General features: G+C 46.2%; 1 protein-coding gene across 3 annotated transcripts in view; it reads left to right on the top strand.

Annotated features, from left to right (window-relative positions):
• SPEN (spen family transcriptional repressor) overlaps positions 1–17,661 on the top strand; it is a 65,738-nt gene that overhangs the window by 20,173 nt on the left and 27,904 nt on the right. For all 3 annotated transcript variants that reach the window (XM_082777141.1, XM_082777140.1, XM_082777139.1), the window contains exon 3: positions 512–988. In XM_082777141.1, coding sequence (XP_082633267.1) covers positions 512–988 — 477 coding nt within the window. The remainder of the gene's footprint in view (positions 1–511; positions 989–17,661) is intronic.

Below are 17,661 nucleotides of genomic sequence, written 5' to 3'. Positions count from 1 at the left end.
TTTGCACTGAGGCTTTCATGGCTACAGCCCAATTTATGATGCCGTTTTTGCAGAAGGATAATTACAATAGCTCCAGTAATTATGAAATTGAAGAAAAATTTCTGAAGCAAAAATAGAAAACAATTGCTTATTGTGATGTTAAAACATTAAGTTTTCCTTGTTTACTGCATTTAAAAGAAAACAAGCAAACAAAAAACCTCACTGCAATTTAAAGGAGGAGTCTGCACTAGAAGGCAGTATTTTGTTCTGTGCAGGCAAGGTGCTGGTCATGAAAGCCTAATACGTGTTTAAAACAAAATGATTGCTCAGCTTTATTGTATATGAATATAACTTTAGAGTCAAGTAAAATGTTTTAAGTTTGTCAGTGTTTGCTTGATAGGTTATCGCTGTTTAGTGGAGAAGCAGTTGCAAAAATAAATTCAGTGCTGAAGTGAATGTTTGCATGATTTGCTTTTAGTTGTGCTTGCCCCTTTCTGATTGATTAAATATTTTTCCCCCCTCCTAAATGCAGGGCTTCAGATAACAGGGAGCGTGCTTATGAACATAGTGCCTATGGACACCATGAACGGGGGACGGGAGGATTTGATCGGACAAGACATTACGATCAGGATTACTATAGAGATCCTCGAGAGCGGACTTTACAACATGGGCTCTATTATACTTCTCGGAGTCGAAGTCCAAACCGTTTTGATGCTCACGACCCCCGTTACGAACCTAGGGCCCGGGAGCAGTTTACATTGCCCAGTGTGGTACACAGGGATATCTACAGGGATGATATTACACGGGAGGTACGAGGCAGAAGGCCAGAACGGAATTACCAGCACAGCAGGAGTCGGTCACCGCATTCGTCCCAGTCCCGGACCCAGTCCCCGCAGCGGCTGGCCAGCCAAGCGTCCAGGCCCGCGCGCTCCCCCAGTGGCAGCGGGTCGAGGAGTCGGTCCTCGAGCAGTGACTCCATCAGCAGCAGCAGCAGTACCAGCAGCGACAGGTAGGTCACTCACGGCTGCGACTGATGTGGCGTTGCCCGACCCAACGTGACTGGTGCGTGAGGTTTGTGCTCTTGGCCGATGTTGTTTCCTGAGGCACACGGCGAGGAACTGGGAGCCCAGGCTGTGGAAACAGAAGGTGTTTTGCAGCAGTACACTGTTCACTGGTGTAGAAGTAAGCTGGCGTGAAAAGTAAAAAGACCAAGTTGGCACGAAACAAATCCGAGGGGAGTGCTGTTGCCGTTGTTGATTATTTTCTGCGGTGGATTCGTGTAGTGTCCGTAAGGTGCTAGCTAGGCGAAATGGGGATGTGCAAACACAAGGCCCTGCTGAATCCCTGGCTGCTGTCTCCGTGCTTGGAGAATGGAGTAATTATTTTATTTGCTTATGTTCGGGCATAAGTGAATCTTAAGGTCAAGCTACTTTTTACAGGGCACATTGTGAAATATTTTTGGAAATGATCAGTATTATTGGCCAGTTTCCTGTTAATTCCGTATTACCACTAACATTTAAAAGAGTGATACGTTGGTTTTTCTTTCCTTCTCCTCCCATTTCCTCACAGCAAAAATTGTGGACTTGGAAGATTTTTTAAAAACCCAAGCATGCGTTTCCTAGTGATAAATGCATGTCCTTAGTTCTGTAATTCTGTCATTTGTGTGGCTTTATAAACTATATACGGGAGAAAAAAAGACTTGTAGAGGTAGCCACTGCATTTCTTTTCGTAATTTGAAAATTCATCTTGAAATGCCTCTCAGATACTTGGCTTTTTGAGGGTAGATCCACTCTAAGAGTGGAAACAGAGAAGTTGCCATTGTACCTGTGAGTGTTTTATGCTGTTTGGTGAGGAGCTCTGCTTTTCAGAAGGGTTTCCAGAGTTGGAAGCATTTCCAAACTGAAACGTTCTTTTACAAAACTGAAAATATTTATTAAGTAACTACATGTATCAGTATAATAAATACTTGGTGTTGGGTTATCACTTTGAATGGAATTTTACCGCTGGTAACACTAACCAAGGTAATCATTCTCATAAAATCTTGAACGTGTGCTTGAAACGTGCTTGAACATGAACCAGAAGGGTTCGATGGGTTGACACTGGGGAAGGTGTGCAGAGGTGATCCTTGTAGCTACTGTTTTCTCCTGTGTTCAGAAATCCAGGTTCTATCTTGGCTGGAAAGGTGGTGAAAAGAGAGGCACCTGCAGAGCACTGGAGAGGACTTTTGGGCTGCTTTAATGTGTTTATTTCCGACACCTCGCTTTCCATGAGGTCTTAACACTTAGATAAAGACAACCTTTTGTCAGAGATTGTCACACTTAGTACGGCTTAAAAGTTGGTGAGACTTCAGAGATCTCAAAAACCAAGAGAAGATGTGAAAAAGAATGCCTGGTTACATTAAAGATTACATTAGGGGAAAAAAAAAAAAACAAAAAAAAACCAACAACAACAACAAAAAAAAAAACACAGGAAAATTTCACTGTTCTGGTGCTTCTGTGCTTGCAAAGTGGATAGAAGGAAGTCCAAGAAACTCTTGATGTTTATATATTTTTTTCACTGTTGGGATGTTGAGACTGGGTGAAATACTGTTCTGAATTTTAGAGGTCTAAATATTATCCCACTGGAACAAAGTTTTAAGATTAATCAGACGATAAGCATTGTCTGCTGTGTTCTAGCATTTCATTTTCTTGGCAATTTGTATTTCTAGTAATGGAAAACTGGATGATACTCTGGGAGGAAAGGGAAACAAACATTTTTTGTCATATTAATAAAACAAATTCAGTAGAGCAGGTAATAGAATCTGCCAGATACCGTTCATTTTGAAGGATCACAAAGCAGTGTTACATGTTTCACAGCAAAAAGATGGATGACAGTAGACACTTAACCATATCTTTACCTTGTAAAACAAAGTCCCACCTGGCCTTGAAGTCTTACAAAACACCAGTGGGCTTTTTTTTCTCTTCTTAGCGCACTTTGAGTTTGGCGATGTGAATATGTGAACCCCTCGTGGAGGTGGAAATGGTCGATTTTGTGACCCTTAGAAATGAATGAGGTCTTTATCAGTCAGAAGTCTCATCAGGAAAATTTTCTTTGCCATGAGGGTGGTCAAGGGCTGGAACCAGCCATCCCGCGAGGTGCTTGATGCCCCAAGCCTGTCAGTGCTCAAGAAATGCTTGGACAGTGCCCTCGATAATGTGCTTTAACTTCTGGTTAGCCCTGAAGTGGTCAGGCAGGTGGGCTCGATGGTCTTCAGAGGTCCCTTCCAACTGTATTCCACTCTACTCCATTCCATTCAGCCCCATTTCATTCCCACACTGAATTGCTCTGTAATTGTTTGCGTGCAAGAACTTTGTTGCTAGAGTCTCTTCTCTTGGTGGAAAAGGCGAGAGGCGTTGTGTTTGCCTAGAGAGGTGGGTCACCCACCCATGGCCACAAAGTCTTTGGGGACAAGTGTTGGGGCCTGTGAAAACTTCAGGGCGTTAAATACTCCTGGGAATTTTGTTTGTGTGGCGCCATCCCTTAGGTCCTGTGAAAAAGGAGCAGTTTCGTAGGAAAGGAGAAGTCTGGGCTTCATTCCTTGTGTTGTGGTTTTCTAAGAGCTGTGTAAAGTAAATACGATTTCCATTAAATGGTGAAGATTTTCCTGGCTAATAGCGTCAGAAAAGACGCTCCAGCAGATTATTTAAAAAAAATGAACAAAGCCTTTATTTCATAAAAGTTTGGAGTTTGTTGCATTTGATCTCATCTAAGCTTCATTTTAAATGTATATTCAGAGGCATTTATAGGGGATTTGTAATGGGAACTGCAAAGGAGTAATTTAGAAGATAAGACCAGAAAGAACACAGTCAAAATAAACCGTGCTCTCTGAAGCAGGGCTTTCCATCTTTTTTGATGTGTGAACCACTAAAAACAAAACAAAAACAAAATCAACGTAGGTGTAGGCCTTTCCAGAAATGCCAATTGTTCAGGATGCCTGGTAGCGTTATTCTTGTTTGTCGCATTTTGTGGCCTCTTGGAAGCCGTCCACTGGGCTGGGATGGGAGAAGTGCCCGACGGGAACCCTGTGCCTGGCACCCGCATGGGGCCGAGCGACACAGCCTGCGCCGTGAAGTTTTCTCACGTGAGGTTTCTCATTCCCCACGTTACCAGAAAGGGGGGCTTGGGTTTTCTCGATCTCCTTGAAAGAGGAAAAAAAAACAAACTAGAAAATTGTATTTGCATTTACTGCTACTAGAAGCATTGCTTTCTCCATTTTGTTGATTTGAACGTGCAGCACAAATGATATATTAGCAAACATACTTTTTGTACTGTGTCATGGAAAAAGCTGAATATGCATGAAAAGTATGAAATCCCATAGGAAGTAAACCAGATTTTGCTCGTGCCCTGCCCAACCTCCTGAAAGAATCCCCCCTCCCCCTGTATTCTGTAGAAAATGCTCTTTTTCGGCTGCTCGTCGAGGTGTTCTAATGAGCTAAAAAAAGTTCTGTGCATTTTTTTTCAGTTTTGTAATGTCAAATGGCTTTGCACATTTCTTACTGTTCCATGTGTTAGTGATTATTTTTAAAGCTTTGCTGCAGCAATGTATTGAATCACATGGCACGGAGAGCAGTGGAACGTTTTGCTCTTAAAAGCTGAGCACACGGTGAAGTGCTGTGCTGAAATGGAATTTATACTTATTTACAAAATCCTGGCAGAACTATTTGATTTCCTATAGGTGGTTTCCAGAATATGAAACTGCGAATACTGCATGTGCTTGTGGGTGTAAGTTACATTTCAGTGACCTGAGATTTCCTTCTGCCCTCTTTTTTTAAGGTGCTTACTCGGTTGTCTGATGTTGAGGATGTTATGTTGGAGGATACTGATTTACTAGATGAAGAATTGGCTACAGCGTATAGCATAAAATGGAGCTTTCTGTGGAGTTATAAAAGCAAATGCAACATAGATGTAAAGTTTCATCAAGATTTAGGAGAGCGTAGTCATTCTTGAAGTGCTGAATTAAAACTGTTGTAAGAAGTTGCAGACAGATGTCTGAAAATGGATTTTTTCCATGGTTGTGACATCTATACTTAAAGTTCTAATGACGAATGGGCAAGGCTTTCATAAAGTAATTAGATGTGTTTTTTTAATCAGATTAATCTGTGATGAAGTATTTTCTGGAGCGATGAGTTACAGTTCAGAATACGTATGTGTTATTTTGCGTGTCTTAATATTGAAATAAACTGATGAAAAATGCTGCCAAGAGAATTTTAATGATGGGAAAAACAAGCTCTGTGAACCCTCCCGTGGAAGCTCCCATGTACTTTATTTGTTGGGGGGTTCTCAGTGCATTTAAGCAACTGAAGTGAAAGCAGAAAGTGAATTTGGTTTCATTACATAATGTGGACCTTTCCCTCCCATTGTCTTCACCTCCTCTTTTCCGCTCAGTTTGTCTGCCAGCAGGCGATGAATCATGGCCTTGGAGGGGGGATTTCGGGTTTTTGAGTGGGTTGGGAGATGCCTCTGGTGGGGACAGCTGAAAAATAAGGAGAAGTAGGTTAAAGGCAGCTGTTCAGTCTTGGTTTAATAATCTGTGAGGTGGCCTTTGCTGCCGTTAAATAATGGCACATAAATTTTGTACGGAAAAGGCGCTGCAGAGATAGCCTGAGTACTTTGGAGCTCTCTTCCAGTAGGGTGAAAAGCTTCAGGGGTTGAGCACATTCCTGTTTGTATGGGAAACAGAACTGGGTTAAGATTCAAAACAAAAAAAATTCCATGGAGTAGAAAGCCTGCTTTTATGATACCACAAAGGCAACCGTAAACCCCAGTAAGAGCCAGGCGAAAACACCTCATCTTTTCCTTTTGTTCGCACGCAGCCGTGCGCTGCTTTGATCCCTCTGCAGAGGGAAGCGCCGATCACGGAAAATTAAAAAATCTGCCTGAAAGCGTCTCGGGGTTTTGTCACCAGCTACCTGGCGGTTTCACTTCGTCCTTCGGCGTTGCCGCTCGCCTCAGTATCACCGGCAGCGGCCTCTCGGGCGCCCCCGGGAGCGTCTCGGGTTTCTGGAGCCGAGCTCAGCCCGCTTTGTGCCGCGCTGCGGGGCTCCCCCGCGGCCTCGGACCGAGCACCGGGCGCTGGCAGGGCCGCGGGGCTGCCGTGAGGGGCCGGAGGGGCTGGGGGGGGGGGCTGAGCCGTGCCTCAGAACCGGTCTGAGCCGGTGGCGGCCGGCCGGGCCCCGCACCGAGCCGCGCCGCCCCCGGGGCGGGCTTCCCGCCCGGCCATGGAAATGGCGCCTGTGGGGCTGAGGGAGCGAGGGCCGCCTCGCCTCGCCTCGCCTGACGGGGCCGCGCGCCCGGCCCTGCCGCTGCGGGTGGCTTCTGGCCCCAAAATTCGGCCACCCGAGGCTCTTGCCCCGCTCTGTGACAGGACCCCTGTGCAGTGGGGTGGGTGGGTGGGACGCAGTGGCAAAAAAAACAAAAAACACAACAAACATCTTGAAACACCCGCTGGAATTCTTCCTGTGTAATAAAATCCTTAAACGTGTTCACATCGTTGTGTTCAAATGTGGTTTTGCATGCTGCCAGAGAACTGTGGACGTTTTGCTGCAATTAATACCCCCCCCTCCCCCTCCCCCAGCGGTCCCAATAATAACTGTTAATTGCTGGCTCAAAATAACAGAGCAATTAAGCCCCTTCCTAAATTTGCAGAAGTAGGAGTTGATCTAAATCTGGTCTGTCAGTGTGTGTGTGTGTGTGTAAGTTTCGTTTCTTCAGCAGGGCCCAGAAGTTTATCTGCTGCTGCTGCCTTTTTCCAAGTGAATTGCATTTCTCTAAAGGCAGAGAAGGGTTACCCTCTTTCGTTAAATTAATTTCACGTTGGGAGTCTTAAAAGTGCATTGTGTGGGGCTGGAAGCAAAGGAAGAGGGTCCTGCAAAAGTACCTCTGTGTTATAACAATGACAACTATTTTGAGTGTCTCAAATGACTTCACTATGTTGCATCCCATTAAAGAGATTTTATTTTTAATGCTGTAAGGCTGCTTGCAATCAGATCAGTCTTTGCTTAGCACATTTGAGGTTGAGTACAGGGATGGTGGCAGCAGAATCCAGAACCTTGTGTGAACTTTCCTTATCCTCAGCTTCCTCTGCTGGGGAGGAAAACTTGCCGTGTTACAAAAAATGACATTTCCAAATCACTGGTAGGCAGTAGCAGGTCTGCAGGAGCTGGAGTCTGGTGTGATGGTTGATGGTATCAGGTCTTCTACCCTGGTTTTCAGGAATGGTGGGCAAAACCTGGGCCGTACTGAAAGCTTTGTTCCCACAGGCATTGCGGGAGACCTCGTCCTCATGAGTTTCGTGCTGCACGTTTCCTGGAGCCTGTGCACACCGTGGGAGCCTGGATTTCCTTCTCAGGGGTGTGCTGAGGCCCGAGGAAGGGCTGGTTTTGTTGGTAGATGGGGTTTGACTTTGGGGTGGCGTGTGCGTATTAACAAAATGGTCACTTCTAATTGCATTTTTAAGGCTTTGATTTCCTTCCAAGTATTTTGCTTAATCATCTTGAGTAGGCTGAGGGAAATAAAGAATTAGCTGAGGTCAGGGAAGTTGAAGCTGCCTGTGTTACTTCTCAGAAGCAAGGCTTAGTCTGAGGGATGCTAAAGGCAGGAAGGAATCAGCCTCCACTTCTTTTCCTGCAGTACTCTGTAGGAGCAAGGGAAATCAAAACCCCCCCAAAAGCCAAACATAACAGGGAAACCACCAAGAGCGATAGGCTCTGCAGTGCTGGGTACCTCCCTCTGCGTCACTGGTCCAGATTCCTCTTTCTTGGAGAGAAGTGAGTCTAGGATGTGAATCATGGCTAGAATAGATGAGAGGCATCGTAGTCTAGAAGTGCCTGCTCGTCTACACTGATGATGAAGAGCGTCTAGACAGCTCAGATGGAGGCACAGGCATTACAGGCACCAAAAGGTAGGGGAGAGGATTCCCATCGTAAAGACCTTTGGAATAATAAGCAGTTTTATAATTTCTAATGAATATTCACATGGGGGAATGAATAGAAAAAGAGGAAGGCTGTATTGAATGCTTCCTGAAGAAATACCAGTCATTATGATGATCAAAGGAAAAATCCAGCCGGCGTCTATGTTCAGTCATACTTATTTCCATTAAAGCATAGACGCAGTGTCCCTTCGCATCTTAAAGGTCGGAGATGCAAATGCAGCGATTTGTTTTTTCCTAAGGCGAATTTTTTTGGCTCTGCCAGAGGTGTGGATGCAGGCACTGTAGTACCTTCCTGGCCTTAAAAAATAAAGGGCCTGAAAACAGCTTTCTTTGAAGCATATTGAGAGACCTTGGCATTAACCTTAAAAACAACTTCAGGCAGAACATGCTGTGTGCAAACTAAGGTGACCTGGATGTGGATTAATGGCAAATAAACCTTAAAGGGAAAAAAGCAGTATATCCCCCCTCGATCGTTACCCATTGAATTAACTGTGTAACTGATGCACTTAGATGTGCCCTCAACTTCCAAGCATCGAGTCTGTGACTCTGCTAATGCCCAAACCACTAATGGTGGCATCAGGGTTTTAAGCATGAAAGCTTCGCAGCAAGCGATTAGATAGCCCTCTCCAGATCCTCATGGTCTGCTGGGAATGCTGCCTTTATGAGTGGAAAGTCCTGGTCTGGGAGAAGTGAGGGCTTCAAAATTGTATGAAGGGGGAAATAATTTATGTGTGCCAGGGCATAGTCCTATTTTTTAAAATGTCATTTTTAATATGACTGCCTGTTTTGTTTAAGGGAAGCAAAAGATGGGTTTCCAAAAGGAAGAAGTGGGAAATGTACTGCGTAGATGGTGTAATAATAAAAATTTGAGAACCGTGCATTATTTATTAAATGCTTAACTGATATGAGAACAAAAGTAGCCCTTTGAGTGTTCCTGGCATTAATGAGACTTCTCTGTGAGTCCTTTCTTGACAAGATTCTGGTGATAAAAGTAGGGAGACCTGATTTTTCTTTACTGAGACCTGCTGGATTTAGAAACGAACACCCTGTCTGAAAACGCAAGTGAAATGTGGAGCCTTTCAAATACTTCTCTTTGAAAAATGTCTGGAGTTCAGTGTGCAGTTCCTCTATGTAGCTCAAGGCAATGATTTCTGCTAGAAGACACTTAAAAATCGAGGATGGCATCAAGTGCGCCTTTTGGAGAATCCTTTTTGTGAGAGGGAAGCGGTTTTCAGGGCAGTTTCATCATTTCTCCCACAGGTGCTTTGTATTTTCCAGATGCCCAGAAACCTGGGCAAAAAAATAAAAAAATGTCATCAAACTTCAGGAGTCAGGAGCATAGTTAAGGTACACGTCAAGCTGATCCTGGCAATAAGGACGTTAACATAATTTATTATCTCTCGTCCATTTGAGAGTATAAAATGTCAAAGGCATTTCTAGTCCGCCGTGTGATAACGTGTGAAAGAGCAGCATTGTTCTCCTCCTGCAGGTTAATTCCCAAGCCTGAACAGCACCGAGTCCCCACGGACAAATGGTGCGGCTTGGCTGACTGAGAGGTGCAAAGTGCCCTACTTACACCGGCTGCTACAGGTTTGACCTCCTTGTATCATCTGACACCTCGTTTGGTAAGAGGTTGCTGCAAGATCTCAAACCCTCAAATTATGTCAGCCTTGCACAGTTGCTTTGAAGTTAGTCCCTCCCTAAAATGTTTGTTTACTGCCTGGCATGTCCTGTTGTCTGGATTGTGAAGGATGAATAGTCAAAGAAAGGAAGCTATCAGGTTAGTGCAAATTTTCTGTTCCTCTTCACTTTCTAAATGTGTGCAGAGCTGTGTCTGGGAACACGCTGGGGATGTCCGATGCTCGTCAGTGCTTTGCTGAGCTGATGCTGGCTTGTAAGTTTTGTTTGTTTGGAGGCAGAGGGAAGCGAAGGATGGCTTGTCATACAGTTACAGGAGAAACAAATAGATGCTATCTAAGAGTTTATTCAGAAGCAGTTTTTGTTGGTTTTGCTTTTAAATGTTCAGTTCCCCTGTAGCTTTAAAAAAAACACGTGGGGGAAAAAAAATGAAGCAGTTTAATTAAACACTCTCTGTGAGGCTTGCAGACCATTCCTGGCTGTCCTACAGTTTGGAGGTTTTGAAGCCTGGTCTCCATAAGCCCTGTACTGACAGCAGGCAGGTGGGGCACCTCGACTTTACCCGTGGGAATCCCCTGGGGGACCAAAGGACTTCCCTGCCGGTCCCGGCGGAGCCGCCACACCGCCTTGCACCGCTCCTGCCTGCGGAGCCCACACGGTGTGCAGGGCACAGGTGGAATGGCATGGGGCGGGTGCCTGGGAGGACTAAGGGTAAGGTGTCTCCCTTTTGCGTTTTTCCTTACTTTGGCATTTTTTCCCACAAATATTGAAGTCCTCACCCTTGCTTTACAGTCCCAGTTAACGCGATAGGACTGCCCTAGGCTTTTAGGGGAGGGGGCAGGATGTACCTCTGCATGTGACAGTCAGCAAAAAAGTGCCTTGCACGATGCCTGGTCTCCCAACCATGCAGAGGTTCAATCACTAACAAATATCGCTGAATTAAGTTACAAAAGGGGCTCTTTCAGGAGTTGCTTGTGTGAGAGAAACTGTAGGACTGCGCCGCCACGTGACTCTGGCTTAGGTTTGTGAGTGTTTGGGGCTGGCATTACTGTGTGGTTGCTTGACAGATGCAAAGACACATTTTCCCCACCAACATGGTACTAGGCTATAGCACTTCACCTGTTCCAGACAAAGACTGTGATTTCTTTAATTTTGTGGCTCGTGTTTTCTACCCATGAGAAATTTCGCTGAAAGTTCTACTTCTAGTTTTATTTTTATTTGCATGTGGGCAGAAAATGAAGTAATTCCCAAATATAGTCCAAGCCAAGAGATCCATCTGTTCTTGCATTTTTAAATGGCAAATTAATCCTTAACATACAACTCATCAAATGTCTTCTCTTTTATATTGTATGCTGCCTGAGATCACAGAAGCGACATCATTTTCCCAGGCCTTCCATTTTAAGTCATCCTTTACGTGGGAATCACAGTTACCATTCTGGATTTACAAAGTGCTCACAACAGCACCCTGTGCCCTGTCCAGTTGCTGCATTTGGTCTAAAAAAAAGATTAAAAAAAAATAATAATAAAATAAAGCCTCCAAGATTATTCTTCCTTTCATCTGGTTGGCATTTCTTTGTAAGCCCAGATGAGATATAAGGCAACAGAAACTGTTTCAAAACCACCCTTAGTGTACGTATGTATTTCTGATGGAGAAGCAGTGCCGCGTTGTCCGTTTCTTTTCCATTTTCACTCTTTGGACAATGGTGACCGTTTTTAGAAGTACTAAACTTCCACGGCGTTGCTGTTGGAAATGGAACTTCTATATTAAGCTTTGCGTGTTCCCAATTTTACTTAAGAGGCATTGTTTATCAGCTGTGTATCTTGGCATGGCTTTCATTGCAACTCCCATCTGAAGAACAATTACATCTGTTTATACCAGAGGACGCTCGATTTCCAAACTGCTCCGGACCCCAGCAAACGGGAGTTTCGGTGGGCGGTGATGGGTGTTTGGCGGCGTGGGGTGAGCGTGGGGCAGCTGGCGGTGCCAGGGCTCGCTGAAGGCACGACAATGCTTTCCAGCCCCCCCGGATGGGCTGCTGGAGACGGGGGTCCCTGTGTCTGCCTGCCGTGCCCCCATGAGGCTCCGCTGGCCCCGTGGCACGGGGAGAGCCGTGCTTTGTGATTTTCTGCTGATGTAGGGATAGGCTTTGCTGCCGAGGATGCCAGCCGGTGCTCCGTGTGCTGCTCGCCGGTGTTGGGGTGGCTGAGGCTGTTCATTCCCAGGAAATCAGTTGCCAGTGCTTGTCGAGCTGCTCTGTACTCCTGGAGTAAGCAAGTAGTAACATACTAGCACGGGGTAGAGAGGTAGAGTAGATTTTTCTTTTTAAGGTGTTTACCAGATGTCTTCATGAAAGCAGTGCAGTTGTTGTTTAGGAAACCGCCTTCCAATGTTGCTTTCTCAGTGTTTTGAAAAGATTTGGCCTCCTCTGAGCCAGGAGATCGAGTTCCTCAAGCTGCTCTCCCGGTGACTCACCCAACGACCTTGGGCAAAGCCCTGGGCCTCTGCTTACCTTATTTTTCCATCTGCAATGCAGGGGTGTTAAGACATACCTACCTCACATCTGCCTCGAACTCGAATGTTTTTTGAAAGCTTTAATACGCTCTGGTGGTTGCAAAATATTAATTTAGATGTCTACAGATAGCTGGCAAAAGTTGTTGACTTGAACAGCGTTACGGTAACTTGGCCCGAAGGGCTGAGGGCAATTTTTCTTCCAGCCCATGCAAGCTGTTCCTCGGCCGTGGTGGTGAGCTCTGCCCCTCCGGTGTCCTCCAAAGCCGCTGCGATGGCAGGTTCGCAGTGCTGGCGGGGCCGTTCCCGTCTGCTCCGACCAGATTTGGGAAAGTTGCATTAAAAAACCCGTCAGGGCAGCCGTGGTGTAAGCACACGTCTGCGCGATGCACGAGCGGGTGCTGGGCCTTGGCCCAAGGCTTCCCTCGTGAAGGTGATGGTAGCAAACAGAGGCTCCTCGGGCTCGCGCGTTCTCACACCCACTCTTGGGTTTGCACTGGTGGAGATTTAATTGTGGGAACGCTTCGGCGGAGAGCGGCTTTGTACTGTGCCCTCCAGGCCCCGATGGCTTCCCAGCAGCGAGCTCTGTGGCTGTGGCCGTTCGCTGAGAAAGCATTTCCTCTGGCTTTCGGGGGTTTCATTTTTGCTCGAGAGCTCTCCTGCCGCTCCCAGGAGACCTGCGTGTCCCGAGGTGGTGGCTAGAGCTGAAAGCCAGCACGGGGAGCTTGTCCAGTGGTGCCGAGCTGCCGTGGTGCCCGAGCCGAGGCAGATAGGCCGATAGGTTCGTCCTGCGCGTTTTTTCCAGGTTAGCCTTTTTATTGTTGGCCGTACAAAGTTCATCGTACCCGGGGCCAGAGGGAGGTAGGTGAAGGAGCAACACCAGCGGTGAGCTGGGCACAACTATCAGCCTGACATGGATTAATACCAGCATATGTATTTCAGTGATTGTAATCAGCAGACTATTTAGCTGCAGTGAGGAACCAAAAGGACCCTGTGGCTGTCTCCAGGCTCTCAAAGCACGTGGTTGCAGGGGAAGGACGGTTCTGGGGCCGGAGGGCTTCCCGAAGTCCTCTCCAGCTTTCTGAGCGACATCCGTGCCTTTTCCACGGTTGATTTCAGCACGCTGTTCCTCGCCGAAGTTCAGGTGTCTGTTAGACATGAAGATAAAATGGCTGAAGTAAATATTCCTACGGCCTGTCCTGGAAATTGTAATGGGCTCTTAAAAAGCCAATCGCTTGATTTGGATTAAAAATACGGTAAATATTACCTGGAGACTCTACCTTAAAAGCTTACTGGTCAAAGACTGAAAAACCACTGTCAACAGCCTGCGTTATTTGGCTGGCTCAACCATCCAGAGTTGTCATGGCTGTGCTACTTTCCCATGGCCTTTAAACATCGTTTCGTTTCTGTCGATTCAGGATTCCAGCCCAGCAGGAGATTTCTCAAGTCTCCTTTCTGGGTGTGGTAAGGCAGAAAAAGTTAAGGGAAAGAGGACGTCCTAATTGCATTCGTCTGCAGTATTTAATGATCTTTCCCCAGAGCAGTAAATATTTTTTTATCTGCTGAGCACTAATTTTTCATGACTGTTTTCTGCTTATGCGGAGTAGGGCTTTTTTTTTTTTTTTTTTTTTCTTCTCCCCTCGGTAGGTTGTTTTATCACAGTTGTGTGTTGTTAAATACTTCTGAGGATGCATGCATGACGTGTACAAACCAAAGTTCCTTGGGTGGAAAGCTTTCAGTGGCTTGAAACGATGCCAAGAATGTCAGGCCACCGCGTCCCGGTGAGCTGCAGCACCCAGGCTGAAGGTACTGGAGGCTGGGGCGAGGGGCGCGGGGCAGCTGGCGGGGAGGACGTCAGTGTGGCTCTGTTCCCAGCTCACCTTCTCTGCCCTTGCATGCCAGGCAGCCGGAGTCTGCTCTGACGCTTACGTGAAGAGGTAAATCTTTGTTATGAGATGGAAAAGCAGGGTTCAAGCTCATTGTGGTATGCACACGTGGGTGAGCCCGCTGAGCTGCCAGCCTGCAGCGTGGTAACGACTCCTTACCCCCTGATCGCTCAGTACAAACAACCCGGGGATGTTGGGCTCCCTTTTCTGATGACTTTCACCCAGGTTCAGCAGCTCCTTTTAGCTCGGACAAAAGCACACCTGCATTCATTGCCGCAGATTTGAGAAGTGCTTTTTTCTCACAAACCCGCTGATGCAGACTGGGGGTGGTGGTGGTGTGGCCGCACAGAACCACTGCCTGCTGCTCACAGGTGGCTTCGGGGCGGTGCTGGAGCGCAGTGCATGGGCTCTGGCAGAGGGATGCCCACCCAGGGTCCCCCCGAGGCCATTTGTCCCCGAACATGGCCAAGCAGCCACCCGGATCCTCAGTAAGCTGGGCTCTGAGCTCCCCTGGGTTACAGGGGATGTGCTCGCTGGAAGGATGCTCAAAGAGAACCCTTAATGTTTTGAGGGTCTTCAGGCAAAATTCAGCATCAGCAGAAGTGGTCTGAAGCGACCAGCCAGAAGACGACAAATTCAGAATAGCTGAATGACCTGCTTCTTCTGATTTCTTTTTAGGGGTGGGGAGTAGTTTGATTTTTGTGGGTATGGGTTACTTGGTATTTGGCTTTTTTTTTTTTTTTTGCACACGTGTGCAGAGAATGTGGGAAATTCTCATCGAATGTATTTTTAGATTGGTGCAGTGTTAGGTAGTGTGGCAGCAATAGCAGCCTGTAATGGACCTGTACATCTATTATTTCAATATACCCTTTTTCATCCAGAAGAGAATCCAGTTTCATGGGCAGGGGTCCTTTAATCTACAGCTAGAATGCTGTATGACACTCTAATGTTTTCTAATGGTTTTCTTTCAGTTAGCATTGATAACTTTTGCTGGATGTTGGCTGCCAATAAACAGATTTTTCAAATTCTTTTTCCAAACTTTCAAATTATGCAGTCAGGATTCTTTTACCATTTCTCTGGCACAGTTTTCCCAGAGCTGACCGTGTTGTGTCCAAGAAATCTTATCTGGCAGCTTGTTTCTGAAGCCCGTTGACAATGTGAAAAAACACCCCAAGGATTTGTGTCTCCTGGATAGAGCCGATCAGCGTACAGCACCTCGCAGCTGATGGCTTTTGCATGCGGATCATCTCCCGTGGCTTCGCTGGGATCTGAGAAGGGAGGGTCGAGAAGAAGGGTTCCTGTTATTTCTGTTCCGAGATTACTGTACGTTAACTTTGGATTTCCTGACTAGACTTGGGAATCTGCTGCTGACATCAGCCGTGTGAATAACTCGCGCCGGGGAAGGTTGGCCTGTGCTGTTGTCCTTAATAGATCTTTCTAGGAGATAATCTGTACTTGGAGATTATTTTGACAGGGTATTGAATCATAGCTGATCTAGGCAGTGTTCCTGATTCCAGTTAGTTCTGGCAGAAAAAAAATAATCGCTCTGAATATTTTCTGTAAAAGAATTCTGGATCCTTCACCAGTTCTGGTTACGCATTTTTTGAGGGGAGCTATTAAAAAAAAAAAACACAAGCATTTCATTTTTACTTTTTTCCTCCTGAAATTTGGCACATGTTCTCCCTGAAAAAAGAAAAGGCTTCCCAGCGATTTTAGGTGGCTTGGTTTTTAACTTGCTCTGACAATGGCAGCTGGTTTTTGTTGTTTTTTGTTTTTTCCTTAAAACCTGGAGTTTGGCAGCGTGTTGCCTGCTTCTTCCTGCGTCGTTTTCCACCAAGGCCGCGGTGTTTCCTGCTTGCCGTAACGAGGGTCGTCACCGGGGCTACCGCTGACTCACAGCTCTCGAATCAATCCCCAGAAATGACAATTGTCCCACATTTTAAAATTGCAAAAGGGTCTGGCAGGTTGTGGGATCCCTTGATTGAGTGCAGCCTGCCATTGACGAAAAGCAGCAGGTATCCTGTTACATCGACTGGTTTGGAGCCGCTCTTTTATCTCCTTTTTGCTGGGGAACAAAGGGAGCGGCTCGCTTTGTATGCTTTGCTCGAGCGCTTTCATTTTTCATACATAAATAGAGCATAACTTCGTCGTCAGTTAGAACTGCAAAATGCAATTACTTGAAAATGAGATATTTCTGTGGAAACGAGACCTGCTTCTATAGGGTGCGTGCACCAGGGTCTGAAATGTCATCTCTGCAGTTATGAGAGAGAGAAGGAGAGGTTTGTGTGCTCGATGGGCTGCGGTGTGCCAGGGGCTGAAATCGGGGGAATTTGGGGCTCATTTGTGTGATGTGAACCCAGTGCTGGATTCTCGCCCTTGGAGTCTCTGGGGTGCTACCCATAGGGATAAAACCGGAGCAGTGGATAATTAATCGACTTTATGTGATTAGAAAATAGATGTGTAGATAAATGTGGTGAGTAAGATCACAGGCATCCTAAATACTTGTAAAACACAATTATGGAAGGCAGATTAATGTTTTAAAAGGGCTCGTAAACTACGCTGGTAGTAGGGTGCGTGTGTAAGGGAAGGGCTCCACGTCTGCCTCCTCGCTGCAGTAAGAGTCATCTCCTTTTAGCTCCGCTTTCCATCTGATTTTGCTGACGGTGAAATCAAAACCCTCTATTTTGCATCGCTGTGATGCCACGATAAAAGCCGGAGCGAGACTCATTTTTGAAGCTTTGCGCATATCTGAGCTCGACGAGAGAGCGTCTGAAATCCTTCTGCTTAAACTTCCAGTTCTTCACAAATTAGCATACGTCACAAGAAAACCCTGAAACCTCCTAAAAGGCAAATGAGGCTGTAAGCCTAAGATGTTTAAAAAAGCAAATTCCCAGCACAGACTCCCTCTCTGTGAAATGTGTGTGTTGTGACAGCTCAGGAGATTAGTTTTGCTGCGTGCTGGCATTCTGCTCCGCTGAGTTTACATGGATGTTGAAGAGCAGGTTTTCCCGTGTTGGGAAAAGGCTGGGTGCCAGAGCGCGAGCAATTGCCGCGCGGCTCCGGCGCTTGTGCCGGTGGCGAACGCGCTCGGGGCAGACCCAAAGCCCTGCTCCCTGGGATGCTCCCGGCCTGCCCCGAGAGCTGCCGATGGCTTGAAATGGAAGCAGGTGTCAGAGCTGTTGTTTTAACACGTCTCTTAACGTTCCCGCGGTAGGATTTCCTTAGCTGGTTTTTCAGAAGATAGTCTCGCTAGAGGCATTTTTAATAAGTTATCTTCCACGGGTTGGCAAAGGACAGAGGTTTTCAAAGTGACTTACGGGGAAAGGAGAAGCCATACCCTGATTTTAATACTCTGGGAACATCCCCTCGTGCAGCTTACATATTTTAGTTCTGTGTATTTTTAAAGCTGGTCTGGTTACAAGGGGTTCTGTTTTTCTCTTCGAGACCCTGTATAACTCCCTGTCAGAGGCTTTATTTTCATTCTGCTGTGTGCTATAACTGTATGACACAGCGGCTGCAATTAACTCTTCCATCAATCTCCTATTCACACAGCAGAAAACCTCTGACTTCCTCTTGAATGATTATATCCATGTTTCTTCAATTGGAAAAGTGACGAGCCTTTCCTGAAAGAAAGGGGAATTGTTCTTGCTGCCATTTTCTCCTCCCTGAAAACTGAATAA

The sequence above is a fragment of the Aythya marila genome (assembly GCF_965140915.1).
Source record: "Aythya marila genome assembly, chromosome: 21".
Lineage (NCBI taxonomy): Eukaryota > Metazoa > Chordata > Aves > Anseriformes > Anatidae > Aythya > Aythya marila.
This window is presented reverse-complemented; position numbering and strand designations above follow the sequence as displayed.